General features: G+C 47.4%; 8 protein-coding genes across 8 annotated transcripts; 4 read left to right on the top strand and 4 right to left on the bottom strand.

Annotated features, from left to right (window-relative positions):
• Positions 1 to 837: 837 nt before the first annotated feature.
• BU24DRAFT_371124 (MFS general substrate transporter) lies at positions 838 to 2,791 on the bottom strand (the record flags this gene model as incomplete). The annotated part of the gene is made up of 3 exons (XM_033524455.1): positions 2,295 to 2,791; positions 1,994 to 2,242; positions 838 to 1,921 (listed from the first exon to the last, which is right to left on the bottom strand). Coding segments are annotated over exons 1-3 (1,674 nt in total), but the record flags the coding sequence as incomplete, so codon positions are not given.
• Positions 2,792 to 3,395: 604 nt separating this feature from the next.
• On the top strand, positions 3,396 to 4,765 carry BU24DRAFT_451452 (uncharacterized protein). Its single transcript, XM_033531107.1, has 5 exons — positions 3,396 to 3,679; positions 3,745 to 4,120; positions 4,171 to 4,288; positions 4,345 to 4,412; positions 4,464 to 4,765. The coding sequence occupies exons 1-5, from the start codon at positions 3,509 to 3,511 to the stop codon at positions 4,709 to 4,711; spliced, it is 981 nt and encodes a 326-aa protein (XP_033382733.1). The 5' UTR covers positions 3,396 to 3,508; the 3' UTR covers positions 4,712 to 4,765.
• A 342-nt stretch (positions 4,766 to 5,107) lies between these two features.
• Positions 5,108 to 6,283, bottom strand: BU24DRAFT_493024 (uncharacterized protein). The gene is made up of 2 exons (XM_033533937.1): positions 5,725 to 6,283; positions 5,108 to 5,661 (listed from the first exon to the last, which is right to left on the bottom strand). Exons 1-2 carry the CDS (start codon positions 5,936 to 5,938, stop codon positions 5,180 to 5,182), a joined length of 696 nt encoding a protein of 231 aa, XP_033382732.1. The 5' UTR covers positions 5,939 to 6,283; the 3' UTR covers positions 5,108 to 5,179.
• A 507-nt stretch (positions 6,284 to 6,790) lies between these two features.
• On the top strand, positions 6,791 to 8,006 carry BU24DRAFT_423351 (NAD(P)-binding protein). The gene is made up of 3 exons (XM_033528224.1): positions 6,791 to 6,910; positions 6,967 to 7,629; positions 7,685 to 8,006. Exons 1-3 carry the CDS (start codon positions 6,826 to 6,828, stop codon positions 7,945 to 7,947), a joined length of 1,011 nt encoding a protein of 336 aa, XP_033382731.1. The 5' UTR covers positions 6,791 to 6,825; the 3' UTR covers positions 7,948 to 8,006.
• Positions 8,007 to 8,363: 357 nt separating this feature from the next.
• Positions 8,364 to 9,403, bottom strand: BU24DRAFT_451449 (NAD(P)-binding protein; the record flags this gene model as incomplete). Its single annotated transcript, XM_033531106.1, has 4 exons — positions 8,364 to 8,596; positions 8,646 to 9,212; positions 9,265 to 9,317; positions 9,372 to 9,403. 4 exons carry the CDS (start codon positions 9,401 to 9,403, stop codon positions 8,364 to 8,366), a joined length of 885 nt encoding a protein of 294 aa, XP_033382730.1.
• A 264-nt stretch (positions 9,404 to 9,667) lies between these two features.
• Positions 9,668 to 10,287, bottom strand: BU24DRAFT_423350 (uncharacterized protein). Its single transcript, XM_033528223.1, has one exon. It carries the CDS (start codon positions 10,133 to 10,135, stop codon positions 9,704 to 9,706), a length of 432 nt encoding a protein of 143 aa, XP_033382729.1. The 5' UTR covers positions 10,136 to 10,287; the 3' UTR covers positions 9,668 to 9,703.
• On the top strand, positions 10,053 to 11,226 carry BU24DRAFT_213619 (NAD(P)-binding protein). The gene is made up of 3 exons (XM_033521970.1): positions 10,053 to 10,404; positions 10,556 to 10,835; positions 10,938 to 11,226. The coding sequence occupies exons 1-3, from the start codon at positions 10,183 to 10,185 to the stop codon at positions 11,192 to 11,194; spliced, it is 759 nt and encodes a 252-aa protein (XP_033382728.1). The 5' UTR covers positions 10,053 to 10,182; the 3' UTR covers positions 11,195 to 11,226.
• A 183-nt stretch (positions 11,227 to 11,409) lies between these two features.
• Positions 11,410 to 12,339, top strand: BU24DRAFT_213615 (uncharacterized protein). The gene is made up of 2 exons (XM_033521969.1): positions 11,410 to 11,727; positions 11,814 to 12,339. The coding sequence occupies exons 1-2, from the start codon at positions 11,494 to 11,496 to the stop codon at positions 12,141 to 12,143; spliced, it is 564 nt and encodes a 187-aa protein (XP_033382727.1). The 5' UTR covers positions 11,410 to 11,493; the 3' UTR covers positions 12,144 to 12,339.
• Positions 12,340 to 12,635: the final 296 nt, after the last annotated feature.

Genomic DNA, 12,635 nt, shown 5'->3' with positions numbered 1-12,635 from the left:
TACTCGCCAGGCTACATGGCTAAATAATGATTGGGCTAGGAATTGCGCCTCGAGCGTGTGATATCTTTGCTCATATTATGGTTTCCACCCGCACTTTTTTTTTTCGGGGGACTCTTGAGATGATGATAGCAGTCAGAGATGAGTTGACTATCTTTAAGTCGGCTGTTTGTGTTCACTGTCTTGACTACACTTATTTGATTGATACTGTATGCTAAGGAGTTGCGAGAACGCATAATGGCAATAGGCAGCAAAGTACATGATGATTGCAAGAAAAACAATTATAATTCCATCGAACAAAGATGGTAAGATATGGAAAAACTGCTCACGGTGTCAGATGGAACGATGTTGTAGGTGTAGCTATGGAGAGAGACCGTAGATGAAGTATGAAATCACGACAGCGGTGCCCATTGATAATGCACCTGACCAGTTGAAACATCTGAGAGACATTTCTTGTCTCATGCGGGGGGATATAGCTTCGGCTTTGCATAGCACTCATCAAGATTAAATAGCACTTGAGCGATACCGAAATGAGGATGCTGTATGTAAAAGTAGATGCGTTCTGGCGACTGCAGTGCAGGCAGGAGTAAAACTACTACTACGCTTCGACATTACTTCAAAATGTTCGATGGACACTTGTGGAAACTAGCTAGAGAATAGATTGCTACTGTCGGGCCCCTCATGCCCGCTTTTGAGAGTGTTTACAAGATAGCCTGCCTCGGTATTGTTCTCTACTACTTGAATACGTCCCGAAGTTCCAAGCCCAGCGCTAATTTTTCACTTCTACTGTGTCCCATTGTAAAAAGACATGATATGATGCAACGGGCTCCAAGTTTACTGGGCGATGAAGAGCTTCTCACGCTTCATGAACACCGACATGAGGACAGCGAGAATGGCCCCAGACAAGGTCATCACGTATGCATACGAGATGGCCGATACAATCGCTCGCAAAACAGCTTCGCGAGCAACCTCCTCCAAGGTCTTAAAGAAGTCACCACTTGCACCAGTAATGGCAAGCTGAATGAGTCCTTTAGGAACGTCGGGCAGGATGTTGGTAATCTTGATGGTTGCCTGATTGATGAAGATGGTGTTTGAGATGGTAAGAGCCAGCACGATACCGACCAGTTGGCCACAGCCGATGAAGGCTGTTGCTGGCGCGATCTGGCTAGGCTTGACCTTAGCTTGCGCCACTGGGAACGATGCCTGAGAGAAGAGACCAGTTCCAAAAGCGAGTATGATGCTGTACCCGTATATTTTTGCCGGGCTGGTCTCTAGCTTGACGGTGTACATCAAGGCAGATCCGATGGTTGCAATGAGGCCACCGACAAGGTACCATGGCATGTAGTACCCTACCTTGCCCATAGCAATACCATTGAAGACCACCGTCGCAACCATGACCAAGACAAATGGTAGAAGACGGACACCAGCATCGAGGGCGCTATCGTTCTTGGCGAATTGGAAGAATAGAGGAATGAAGTAAGTCGGTACGAATGCGCAAGTGACGGATGCAGCCACTTGTGCGAACAGGATACACATCTCGTAAGACCTAAGGAACTCCAAGGGAAAGAGACGATGGTCTTGAGAGACGAAGATGCAGAATGCCTGCTGCACACCGAAGATGATCCATAGCACAGCAGAGCAGACGAACAGGCCGATGGTCTGGCCGCTGCTCCACTCGTATACGGCCCCGCCAAACGCAATGGCCATAGTTCCTGAGACAAAAGCTCCGGCAACGATGACTGCGCCCACCCAATCCAAGCTTCCGAATCGCTTCGCGAAGGGAACACCCGGACGTGGGTTCTGAGAAGGGATCAGGAAGACATAGATTGGAGCAGCCAGTGCACCAACGACTAGGTTGATGTAGAAGGCCCATCTCCAAGTTGCCGAGCTGTCGGCGAAGGCGCCACCAACAATTGGGCCGAGACTGGATGTCCCACGTTAGCACTAACCTCGACATGCCATGTGTAGAACAATAATGGACCCTTTTAAGACTTACACTGTCCCTAGACCCCACATGAGGCCTACTAAGCTCAAGATCCCGGGGCGTTCCTGCTCAGAGGTGAGGGCACTAAGAAGGTTCATCGCACCAATGTAGATGCCGGCGCCGCCCACGCCACAGACGGCACGCCCGACGATGAGAGCGTTCATTGATCGGGCGGATCCACAAACGGCAGAGCCAACCTCGAATAGCACAAATGCAATCACGTAGAGGATCTTGCCATCAAAGTCTCCGAAAAGCTTCCCCCTGCAACTGAGTCAATACCATTGATCAAGAGATATCTGTAAATTGTATATACCAGAACAAATTAACAGCTACAGCACCTAGCGCGAACGCAACGGATGCCCATGGTAGCTTCTCAATTTCACCAAAAATGTTGATAATCTTTGGTTGAATGTCTGCGACAACTGTATTGTCGAGAGCGAACAGAAACACAGCTGAGAGGATAGAGATCAAGACCAGCACCCACGAGATCTGCTTCATGTTTCGAGGGCTTGGTGTTGAACCCAAAGTTTCTGAAATGGCTGACTGCGGCTTCTCCAGCCCAGACTGGGTACCATCGAAAATCTCATGGCTGGAGAGTGAGAGCTGGTCAATATTGCTAGCATTGGTTTTCCGAGGAGCGCCGAGGTCAGCCATTGTTCAGAAGCGAGAACGCAAATGAGAAAACGAAGATGTAGGAGAGTCTGCAATCAAGTCTTAGTCTACCGCCGTTTATACTAATATTTCAGCATTTTTAAGCGGCCACGAACAGCACATACTGTACTTCCAGTGGTTGCATGTCGCGAGGCACAGTTCGACAGGGTCTCCAACCAAACGCTCCAGATAAGCAACGGCGTACACGGACTAATACCTCGTCCGCTGTAAGGTTTGTGTAACGGCGCCTAGCCGACACTGGGATTGCATCTGCTATGCATACACGTGGGGACGTTGCATGGGTGTCAACCCAGAAATTCGGTTGGCTTTCGGTCCCCGATCCTCTACATGGGCCCTTGCTGTAGATTCTGTCTACCCCAGCTCTTGAGTTCCTCCAATTCCCGCTGCCCCTGTATTGTACTGTTGGATACCTCATTCAATACATCGTGAGGTCGTTAGTGTCAGCCAAATTCCCGTTGCCAATGCGCCGTAGCCGTTGAACTGTCAGTTCCTTCTAGAAACGCTGTCCCATTGGCTCACTGCATGAACATGTGCCCTCATCAACAACAAATTGTGGCGCTGGAACTTCAAGATAACTTGGAACAGCTTTTGAACATGCCTAATGTAGCAGAACCGTAATACGGACGTTGAAGCCCGACAATAGTGCCATTTCCCCTTCAGGAAAATAATCAAGAACCATGAAATCAGATGGTGATATCTATAATGGCTGACTCCTCATTGTTGAGGAACATCACTTAATATTCTCGTACATCCCCATTGAGAAATTCAAGACTTTAACGATTCTTGTGACACCTTTTTTCTCCATCTTTGTTTACGTATCGTATCATCATTCGATCCCTATCTGCCGATCGCACCATGGCATCCATCACCAAGCTTCCACCTGATGAGAATCGTGGCCCTCTCTACTTGGGTGTTATGATTGCCTGTCTGGTACTGTCCGTAACTTTTATTGCGCTGCGAACCAGTGTGCGACTATTCATGGTCAAGAAGCTTGACCTGGATGATTGGTTCATGCTTGCTGCGCTGGTGAGTACAGTAACAATGAGACCGAACTAGCTCAGTATTAGTGCTAATGCTTTTCGGTGCTTCAGCCATTCATGATCGTCAACCAGGGCCTGTCCTATGTCTCTCTGCAATATGGAATGGGCAGACACATCTTCTTTCTGGGTCCACCAGACATCATGAACGCGATAAAATACAACGCCATTGCACAAATTTTCAACATTACTACATTCTACTTTGTCAAAGCTTCCATCGTACTCTTTCTACTTCGCTTGGTCACGCATTTGCATAAAACCAAACGCATGATCCTTTGGATATCATTCGGTCTCCTGACCGCAATGAATGTAGAGGCTCTCATTGTCTCCATCTTCCAATGTCAGCCCTTGCAAAAGCAGTGGAACCCCACAAGTTCCGGCATTTGCTGGAACCGCAACGTTTTCCAGTATTCTGCTTATGCCTTGGCCGGTACGTCAGATTTACTTAATAATACAGGAATGAAGTATAACGTAAGACAGCTGTTACCATTCTCACGGACGTTGTCTATCTCGTACTTCCGATAGTATATCTGTGGGACCTTCGAGTGCCTACCATGAGAAAAGTCGGTATATTTGCTTTGCTCGGTGTAGGATGCGTGTAAGTGCCCCAGACATTTGTACTCGGGTCCTAAAAACCTAACAAAGAAATTCCAGGTCCATGGTATGCTCCATTGTCACCATCCCCTGGCTTCGCGATCTCTCTATCACACTTGATGTGACTTGTAAGTGTTACTCCTTTCAACCAAAGGCACTCAAAGCTGACTCTCGATAAGACGAAATTGTACCACTTGCCTGCCTCAAGTTTGCAGAGCTCAATGTCGCAGTCTGGGTTGGTTGCGTTCCGGCTCTACAGCCGCTGTTTAGGAAGCTCATGGGCCCGGGAAGCACCATGCCTGACCCCGAGTCCGGGGAGAAGAATTCGCACCGTCTTTTGGCTATCAAGCGCAGTCAGGATACTGGAAGCACTAAGAGTAGCGCACACGGAACGATGAAGTCTGAATACGAGGTCTTGGATGAATAGTTACAGCAGTCGCACATGTACCAAGGATAGTGAAATACAATTTGAAAACATTTCCTCATATTCGATTCCAATCAAATTTTTCACGTGCATATGCTTCGGATTAGCAAGCCTTTGCCTTCGCCACTCTACAACACTATAAATTTGAAGAGGGCGATGCAAATCCTCTTACGATCCGTCCAAGCATGTTACAGCGTGCATGAATGGGGAGAAATTTATTTGAGTGATTACGAGAGCAACACAAAGACACGCGTACGTCTGGCGGGTTGATCTCCGGGCGAGACCTATCCACCAAACTGGGCCATGAGGAGCGATTATCAACTTCTTAATTCGCGTTTTTTGTCAATAACATCACTCGTTGTCACATTCATGAAAAACTTCATGTTATGAACCAAGTTTGTTTAAAATGTTATATTGACGCGATATTGTTGATACACTGAATCCGCTACTCTTTTACCATCGCCACGCTAACTAAGCCTTTTGAAAGTAAACATGATGATCCGCATTACCACTTAGGAAAGGAATCAATTTGCCCAAACTCTGCCCAAACTCCGGGGTCTTCGTAAAGTTCACATGTGCTTCAGGGCTGGTCCATCCAACAGCTGCAATGAATCCCTTCACTGGAGCGCCAATATCGGGATTGTCCACGGTACCGGTAATGTGCCCGGCACCGGAAGTGACATGACCAGGCTGAGCAGCAACTGCCTGCTCCAATGAAACAAATGCCTGGTCGAATTCTCCAAGCTGTTGATCATCGATGTTTGGCAGAAAGAAGAAGGTTGCAATCTCAGTGACCGGGTTTTGGTTGGTGTCCAAAAATGTCCCCGGACCCCACTGGTGCTGCATGGTGAAACAGGTAGGCAGTCCAGTGAGAGCAGGTTTGATAATGCTGTTGAGTTCGCCGCTCAGAAGAGAGTCTTTGAGCTTGCTGGCATTGGTTGTAGACGACCAGTCTACATCGACCTCGTGTTAGGGAGATCACGTCAGGGACTTGAAACAGGGTTGGATAGACTTACCAATGATAACGTCCACGATACTGCTATCTTCCAATCGACGGCCGTAGTATGCTTGTGATACGCCTGCAATTTGCTTGACTTTCTCAAGAGCCCGATGCAGCGGAGCATCCTCTTTCAGTGGCAAGTATGCAATTGTAGACATCTTTTGAGCTGTAACGCAGGGTAGAATGTATTTGAAGAAGGGTATAGTGCAGATATAGAATGGTACGCGCATTTTGAAAACGGAAGAAGCGATTCTTATGGACGCTGAAAGGAGTGTACTGATTTGTGATAGGTTGATAGAATGGACAAAGAGACGGCGATTTCCGAAATCTTGTTTCTTGATGTAGAAGAAATTGCGGTGATCTCAGATTTTAATTTATTCAGAAGGACGCCTGCATGCAAATGTCGACACAGCGAGTGGCTATTTTGAGGGACCAGAGTAACAGCGGACTAACTAGACGGAGCCAAACCAACACAGTGAGGGACATAACAACACCGTTCATGCAACCTCGGTGAACGACACAAACCTAGATCTGAACATGCGCAGAATCAACCCAGCCCTAGATCTGGAAATCCGTAGAACGGGAATGAGGGAATACGAATCAATAGCACAAGCATAAAGTGAGTTCTTTTTGTTGGTACAAGGCTACGAGCATGAGGAGTCATCCGGAAGCGACAAGCAAAGCCGCTCCATAAAACTGAAAATGGAAAATGATAAGCAGAGTGAATGCAGGGATGGATGCAGGGATGAATGCAGGGTTGAATGCAGGGATAAATGCAGGTGCGAGGATCTGCCAAATATTACTGCATGTCAGCCTGTCTGTACAGGGTACAAGCGCCTGTATGCATACCGACCGTTTGTAAACTAGATTCGGGCCAAGGATATGCAATAGCTGCACGTGAATGGAACCATTCACTCTCGTCTGTCAATGTTGATTCGAAGGCTGAACCCGCGTTAAGTGCAGGGTGGTACTTGTATGTTGGAGATAGGGTATCGTGATGAGCTCTGCGCTCTGGTGCTGAGCCGTACAATATAAGTCCAATCGCCATTGACTGACCATGTGTAGCACCATCGATACATTGAATACTATTCATTTTTTTCAAGTACAATAATCTACAATGACTTCGTTTTCTGACTTTAACAAATGGACCACTGCTGGAGAGGTCGCTAAAGCTTTCGGTGACAACCTTCACGGCCGAAATGGCATGTCCAATTCGTCCCCATCGTTCCTGTTCTTCCCCACTAATTGCGTACTATAGTCATTATCACTGGTGTCAACCCTGTAGGCATTGGCTTTGCCATTGCTGAAGCCGTTGCTTCACAAGAGCCGGCTCTTGTTGTCATGACATATCGCTCGAAAACCAAAAGTGACGAGGTCATTGAAAAGCTTCGCGCGAAGTATCCCAATGTACACTATCGTCCTCTAGAGATGGATCTGTCCTCACAGATGTCCATCCGAGCTGCGGCCAAGCAAGTCAACGAGTGGCCTGAGAACATTGACCTGCTCTTCAATAACGCTGGTGTTATGTCTGTACAGGAGCGCACCTTGATCGACGGAGTCGATGTTCACTTCGCGACCAACCACCTGGGTCACTTTTTGTTTACGAATCTGATCCTTCACAAGCTTCAGAGATCCGCAAAAACATCTCCTGCAGGTTCTACTAGAGTCGTTAACGTCAGCGGTGGATGGCACGCCTTATCTCCCGTACGATTCGATGATCTGAATTTTGAGGGTAAGCCCTTGCCCGCGGATCAGCAACCCAATACGGAACTACTCAAGAAATTTGGATTCAACGCAACGGAAGGCTACAGCCCGGAAATTGCATATGCTCAGAGCAAGACGAGTAACATCTTGTTCTCCCTTTACCTCACTCAGCACTTAGCCGAACAGGGCATTCTATCTTTCGCTATCTGTCCAGGTGGTAAGTTCTCATCGCGTAATGCTTGAGTGTACTCTTTTAATTCTGTCTTTTGTAGGAGTAATGACAGATATCGGCCGACACTATCACGAAGAACGCGCCAAAGAAATCTATGCCTCGGGAATTCTTGACAAGACACAAGACCAAGGCGCCGCTCCAGCCCTTGTCGCAGCACTGGATCCCGCTTTGAAAGCTGGAACTTCTTGTTTCTTGGATAACTGCCAGTTAAAGGACCCTGCTCGACATGCTAACGATCCTGTCATTGCTGAAAGGCTTTGGCATTTGAGTGAGGAGTTAGTTAGGGAGCGATTTGTTTACTAGAGATAAAGCATTTCTGCTTTGGGTTATATGACAGCTATGCAATTTTTGAACATACTCTCTCTTTTAATTCTATGATATTTCCACGATTATGCATATTCTCCATTGCTGAGCACCCTGAAATAACGTGTATTGCTCTTATTTACTTGCTGAAGAACATTTGTTTTGAATAATCCAATCCATCTATAGAGACAGCTGTAAGTCTGCTAGGCCTTGTCTCACGATGCTAAAAACTACTATTTCCATGTTACGTCTGGCAGCAAAGATTGAGAACTTACCCTACCTTGCCAATGCATTCTCAAGAAATTTATCACGAACTTTCTGTTAGGAACATTCAGGTAAAGAAGAGATATCATATTAGGTTAGTTCTTGAAAAGTCAAAATATCGAATTAACTACAATAAGTGTGAAGGGATATATCTACACCTTTGGTTGTTCAATTATCACCTCTACCCTCCCTCCCTTTGGTTGTCCCCTAACCTTTTTCAGGTTGAACATGCCCCCGAAAACAGGTTCCCAAACCCACTGACCAAAGAATGTGCGAAGAGCCCACACAGTGGTAGTATTAGAACCATACCAGAACCATCGCTTTGGATTCCGCTTCATTGCCTGCTTTACCACAGCTTTCGCGTATTCAGAAGGAAGTGAGGATCCTGCATTGTCCGTTAGCTTTTGACATTATGTCGAATGTAGTTGACTCACCTGGGTTTCGCCGGCAGTGTGCTTTGTAGTCTTCGTTCATGGTGTCATAGAATATACTTCGCTCTGGCAAACTTCTCTCCTTGTCATGCCGTAAGATAGTTGTATTGATCTCTCCAGATATTACGTTCATCACGCGAACGTCGAAATATCGCATCTCCACTCGCAACGTATCCATGAAATGGACCAACGCCGCTTTACTTGCATTGTAGACGCTGCCATATACGTAGGGAGAGACACTTGCAATGCTGCCAACGTTCACGATGAGTCCCTTTGCAGCAACGATCTGACGATGAAAATGATGGACCATAGAAAGAGGGCCAAAGAAGTTCACGTCGAATAGCCTTTTGGCGTGAGCAATATCCGTGTCGACTGCTGGCATGGTATACACGATACCAGCATTGTTGACGAGGATGTCCAGTCTTCCGTTTGTGATTTTAGCTACAGTATTGGAGAAGCCGCGGACCATGGATTCATCTGTTACATCGAGATCGAAAACACTGATATCAGACTGGTTCAGGAGGTGATCGCGATATTCTCCCGGGAGAACGGTAGCAATGACATGGTAGCCTGAGAGTTTGTTAGCTATCGCAGTCCCTATGTTCGCAAGAGCCAATCTCACCTTTGGCGACAAATTCTCGTGCAAGGGCATTTCCTATTCCACCGTTTCCGCATCTAGTTGAATGTCAGTCGAGGCTTTCAAGACGAAGCTTGTGGATCTAGACGCACCCAGTGATGAGGCAGTATTTTGATCCGGCCATGTTGTCGCAATTACCGCTTGTGCGAAGCAATGATATCAAACGGAATAATAACAGATTGGACGTGTACAGCGTAAGTTCAATACTTCTTTCCTTGCATCCAAAAGAATAGCAATGCCTATTTTCTGATAATCAGTCGATTATTCAATGTGACCTATGGTTGCTGTAGCTTCATCACACCTTCCAATCTTCGACCTAGAATGCTCAATCACAAATCTGGTAAGCCATGCTCCATGCTCGTTATCACAAACGAAGCATTCGTATGGGGTTATCACGGAGTCCGAAGGATTTGGTGGGTCAAAATCAGATTAGGATCAGGTACCGCGTAAACGTGTATAGCCCACGATGCTGAGGCGCCTGTACTAACGTGGAGACTAGTTGAAACAACAAGGGAACTATGGGGCCAATCATCGCGGCAATTAGCCTGTCGTTTGAGTGTCTGGTATGCCAGAGGTCCTCGGTCCATTGCACATGCGCATGGAATGACCGCTGAGGTGTGTAATCGAGAAAGGTCCACGCGTATGTATGCAAGTGCGTGCTATAAAGCGAGACACCAACGTCCTTGAGATTGAGCAGATACTCACTTCGTTGGACATCGTCAGCTACGCAAGGGTTCATTGGGTCCATTGTTTCTTTACCATGACCAAGATGCTGGGTGGTTTCGCTTTGATTATTGGCGCCGGTGAGTATCACTTGCGCTTGCACGGTATTGGGTTCATCCCACGAGCCTGACATTAACCTTGTATCGATATCCAGGTAGTGGCATCGGCCGCGATACAGGAATGGCGTTTGCAGAGGCAGGTGTGGAAGCCGTGGCGTTCGCGGACGTTAACCTTGATTCAGCCACCGCGGCAGCAACAGTGAGCAAGGCGCACGCGGCGAGCCCGAACTACCACACCATTGCCCTGCATATCGACGTGCAGATTGAAGACAGCGTGCGTGCATGTATGGAAGCTGTCGTGCGGGTATTTGGACGAATGGATTATTGCGTCAATAGCGCCGGAGTAAGACAATTCTCACCTTTCCTGTTTCCGGACCCATGTTGCGGGACCATCTCCCGGTGCACTTTTGAAGACACGAGAAACCTCTTCATTCGCACTCGGGAGACACCGACCCGTAACAAACGAGTTGGCGCTAACTTGGAACAACGTACAGATTGGGGTCAACGAACCAATGGAGATCAGCGAGGCTTCCCTCGTGGAGTTTGATCGCTTCTACCAGATAAACGTCCGTGGTGTGCTTCTATGTACCCGAGAAGCTAGCCGCATCATGAAGGCGCAAGGACGTAAAACGGCTCAGGGACGATCCGGTCCCAAAGACGCCGGGCGTGGGGCGATTGTGAACGTTGGTAGTGCTAGTTCTTACGTTGCTACCCCAAGCATCGTGCAATATACGGCGTCCAAGCATGCATTGCTGGGAATAACGAGGAATGCAGGTAAGCCGTTACATACATTTCATGTTCTAGGATTGCTGTTTGCCTTGTTGATTTCTTTCTCCATGGGGCAACTATTCCAAGAACTAACTAACCGACCCGTAGCCCTGGACAACAGTACGCACGGAATACGAGTGAACGCCGTATGCCCCTCTTGGGTCCAGACTCCTATGATGGCACGTGTTTTCGAAGCGACACCTGAGTTTGAAGACATGATCAATCGAGTAGTTCCGCTCGGAAGGATCGCACAACCAGAAGAGGTATCAGATTTGATCGTCTTCTTGAGCAGTCCAAAGGCAAGCTACATTACCGGCCAGGGATACATTGTTGATGGCGGTGCAACCTTAGCCATCCGCACGTAGTAAATCAATCATTATTATCTTCATTGCTAGAAGTGAAATGTCTGAAAACAACTTCAAAGTGCGCGATATCATATCTCCGGGATCAGCAATTAGGTTTTGGTGTGTTGAGCCTTACAAGAACGGACAACTCTCGATTTGAAGCTGCTCCAATGACTATAAAATTAGCCCAATTCCTGCCCTTCCTCTTGTAGAAATCACTCGAGTATAACCCACTACATTCTCTTAACTCACACATTTTCCCACCGCCAATCATTCGTTGCATACATCTTCGTTCGGTTCACATCAATCCTGGGTCCACAATGTCCACCTCAGGCCCGCTTACGGGCTTCCCCGCCGAAGGATTGCCCACCCCTCAACGGTTCATTACTACGCATGATGCGGAAGGAAGATCTGTATTCCTACCCACGGATAGTGGGGACCATCAAGCCATCATGGTTGCCGGGGCTGCTTCCCAAAGCATCATGTATAGCACTGATAAGGTACCAATCAACCTGAATGAGGAACATGATGTGAAATGGGCAAGTGAAAACCAGGTATGCGGAATCTTACTGTCATTCACGTTCCAGACACATTTTAGGATACACATGACTCTAGAATGTAAGATAAGCTGACTTGATAGCCCGGACTTCATGTCTATAATGGAGTCTGCGTACGAACCATTGACTTTGCGCCTGGAGCGGAGTCTATCATGCACCGCGCCATAACATTGGGAGTGGGAACAGTGTGTGAGGGCGAATTTGAGTTCAGTCTAGATAGTGGAGAAAAAAGGATCATGCGCCCCGGAGACGTGTCCGTCAACCGGGGTACAATGCACAAGTGGAAGAACCTCTCTGAAACTAAGTCGGCGAGGATGATCTACTTCCTTGTCGATGTGGAGCCGTTGTATGTCAATGGCAAGAAACTAGAAATGGAAATGGGTACACTGGGGAACGACTACGTTAGCGTATGAGATGTACATGAGCATGCAGTATCTACACATAATGTTTAGCCGGATTGGTGACATGTCAGTTAAGTGGAGTGATTGAAGGGCGCTATTGAGATATCATGGCCAATTTTGTGTAGTTTCTAGAGCTTCCTATCGGTTGTTGGTAGTTAATTGGAAAGAAAACTGTATTCATTCTGCTCATTATCATGCCAAGGGCAATATTGACTTCGGGGACCGATCTTCCCGTGAACTGGTTAGAGCCTTCGTATGCGATAATGGCGCGGAAATTTGCTTTGGGAATACGCTGAACCCAGCGGAGCCGCGTGTCGCGCGCGTGTGAGCCTTGAGAGATATCATGGAACTTGCCAAGCCATGTGGTACGGTCTTCACTATAACAGCTACGGACAGCTCTTCATAATTTATGGGACAAGCCGATTTTCAGACCTCGAGCTTCTACGGCTTGCTTCCTTGTGTGTTATTTTTGCCCTTTGTTGAAGTTATATACCCCCAATACTC

Source organism: Aaosphaeria arxii, assembly GCF_010015735.1.
Source record: "Aaosphaeria arxii CBS 175.79 unplaced genomic scaffold BU24scaffold_5, whole genome shotgun sequence".
Lineage (NCBI taxonomy): Eukaryota > Fungi > Ascomycota > Dothideomycetes > Pleosporales > Aaosphaeria > Aaosphaeria arxii.
This window is presented reverse-complemented; position numbering and strand designations above follow the sequence as displayed.

Bases quoted from the DNA above. Each gene is read 5' to 3' on its own strand.
- BU24DRAFT_423351 (XM_033528224.1), top strand. From the start codon at position 6,826: ATGACTTCGTTTTCTGACTTTAACAAATGGACCACTGCTGGAGAGGTC. The intron at 6,911-6,966 runs GCATGTCCAATT...TGCGTACTATAG, and splicing joins CAACCTTCACGGCCGAAATG to TCATTATCACTGGTGTCAAC. The intron at 7,630-7,684 runs GTAAGTTCTCAT...TGTCTTTTGTAG, and splicing joins TTTCGCTATCTGTCCAGGTG to GAGTAATGACAGATATCGGC.
- BU24DRAFT_451452 (XM_033531107.1), top strand. From the start codon at position 3,509: ATGGCATCCATCACCAAGCTTCCACCTGATGAGAATCGTGGCCCTCTC. The intron at 3,680-3,744 runs GTGAGTACAGTA...TCGGTGCTTCAG, and splicing joins GGTTCATGCTTGCTGCGCTG to CCATTCATGATCGTCAACCA. The intron at 4,413-4,463 runs GTAAGTGTTACT...ACTCTCGATAAG, and splicing joins TATCACACTTGATGTGACTT to ACGAAATTGTACCACTTGCC.
- BU24DRAFT_493024 (XM_033533937.1), bottom strand. From the start codon at position 5,938: ATGCGCGTACCATTCTATATCTGCACTATACCCTTCTTCAAATACATT. The intron at 5,662-5,724 runs GTAAGTCTATCC...AGGTCGATGTAG, and splicing joins TATCGTGGACGTTATCATTG to ACTGGTCGTCTACAACCAAT.
- BU24DRAFT_213615 (XM_033521969.1), top strand. From the start codon at position 11,494: ATGTCCACCTCAGGCCCGCTTACGGGCTTCCCCGCCGAAGGATTGCCC. The intron at 11,728-11,813 runs GTATGCGGAATC...CTGACTTGATAG, and splicing joins AATGGGCAAGTGAAAACCAG to CCCGGACTTCATGTCTATAA.
- BU24DRAFT_213619 (XM_033521970.1), top strand. From the start codon at position 10,183: ATGGCGTTTGCAGAGGCAGGTGTGGAAGCCGTGGCGTTCGCGGACGTT. The intron at 10,405-10,555 runs GTAAGACAATTC...AACAACGTACAG, and splicing joins ATTGCGTCAATAGCGCCGGA to ATTGGGGTCAACGAACCAAT. The intron at 10,836-10,937 runs GTAAGCCGTTAC...ACCGACCCGTAG, and splicing joins GGGAATAACGAGGAATGCAG to CCCTGGACAACAGTACGCAC.
- BU24DRAFT_423350 (XM_033528223.1), bottom strand. From the start codon at position 10,135: ATGTCAGGCTCGTGGGATGAACCCAATACCGTGCAAGCGCAAGTGATA.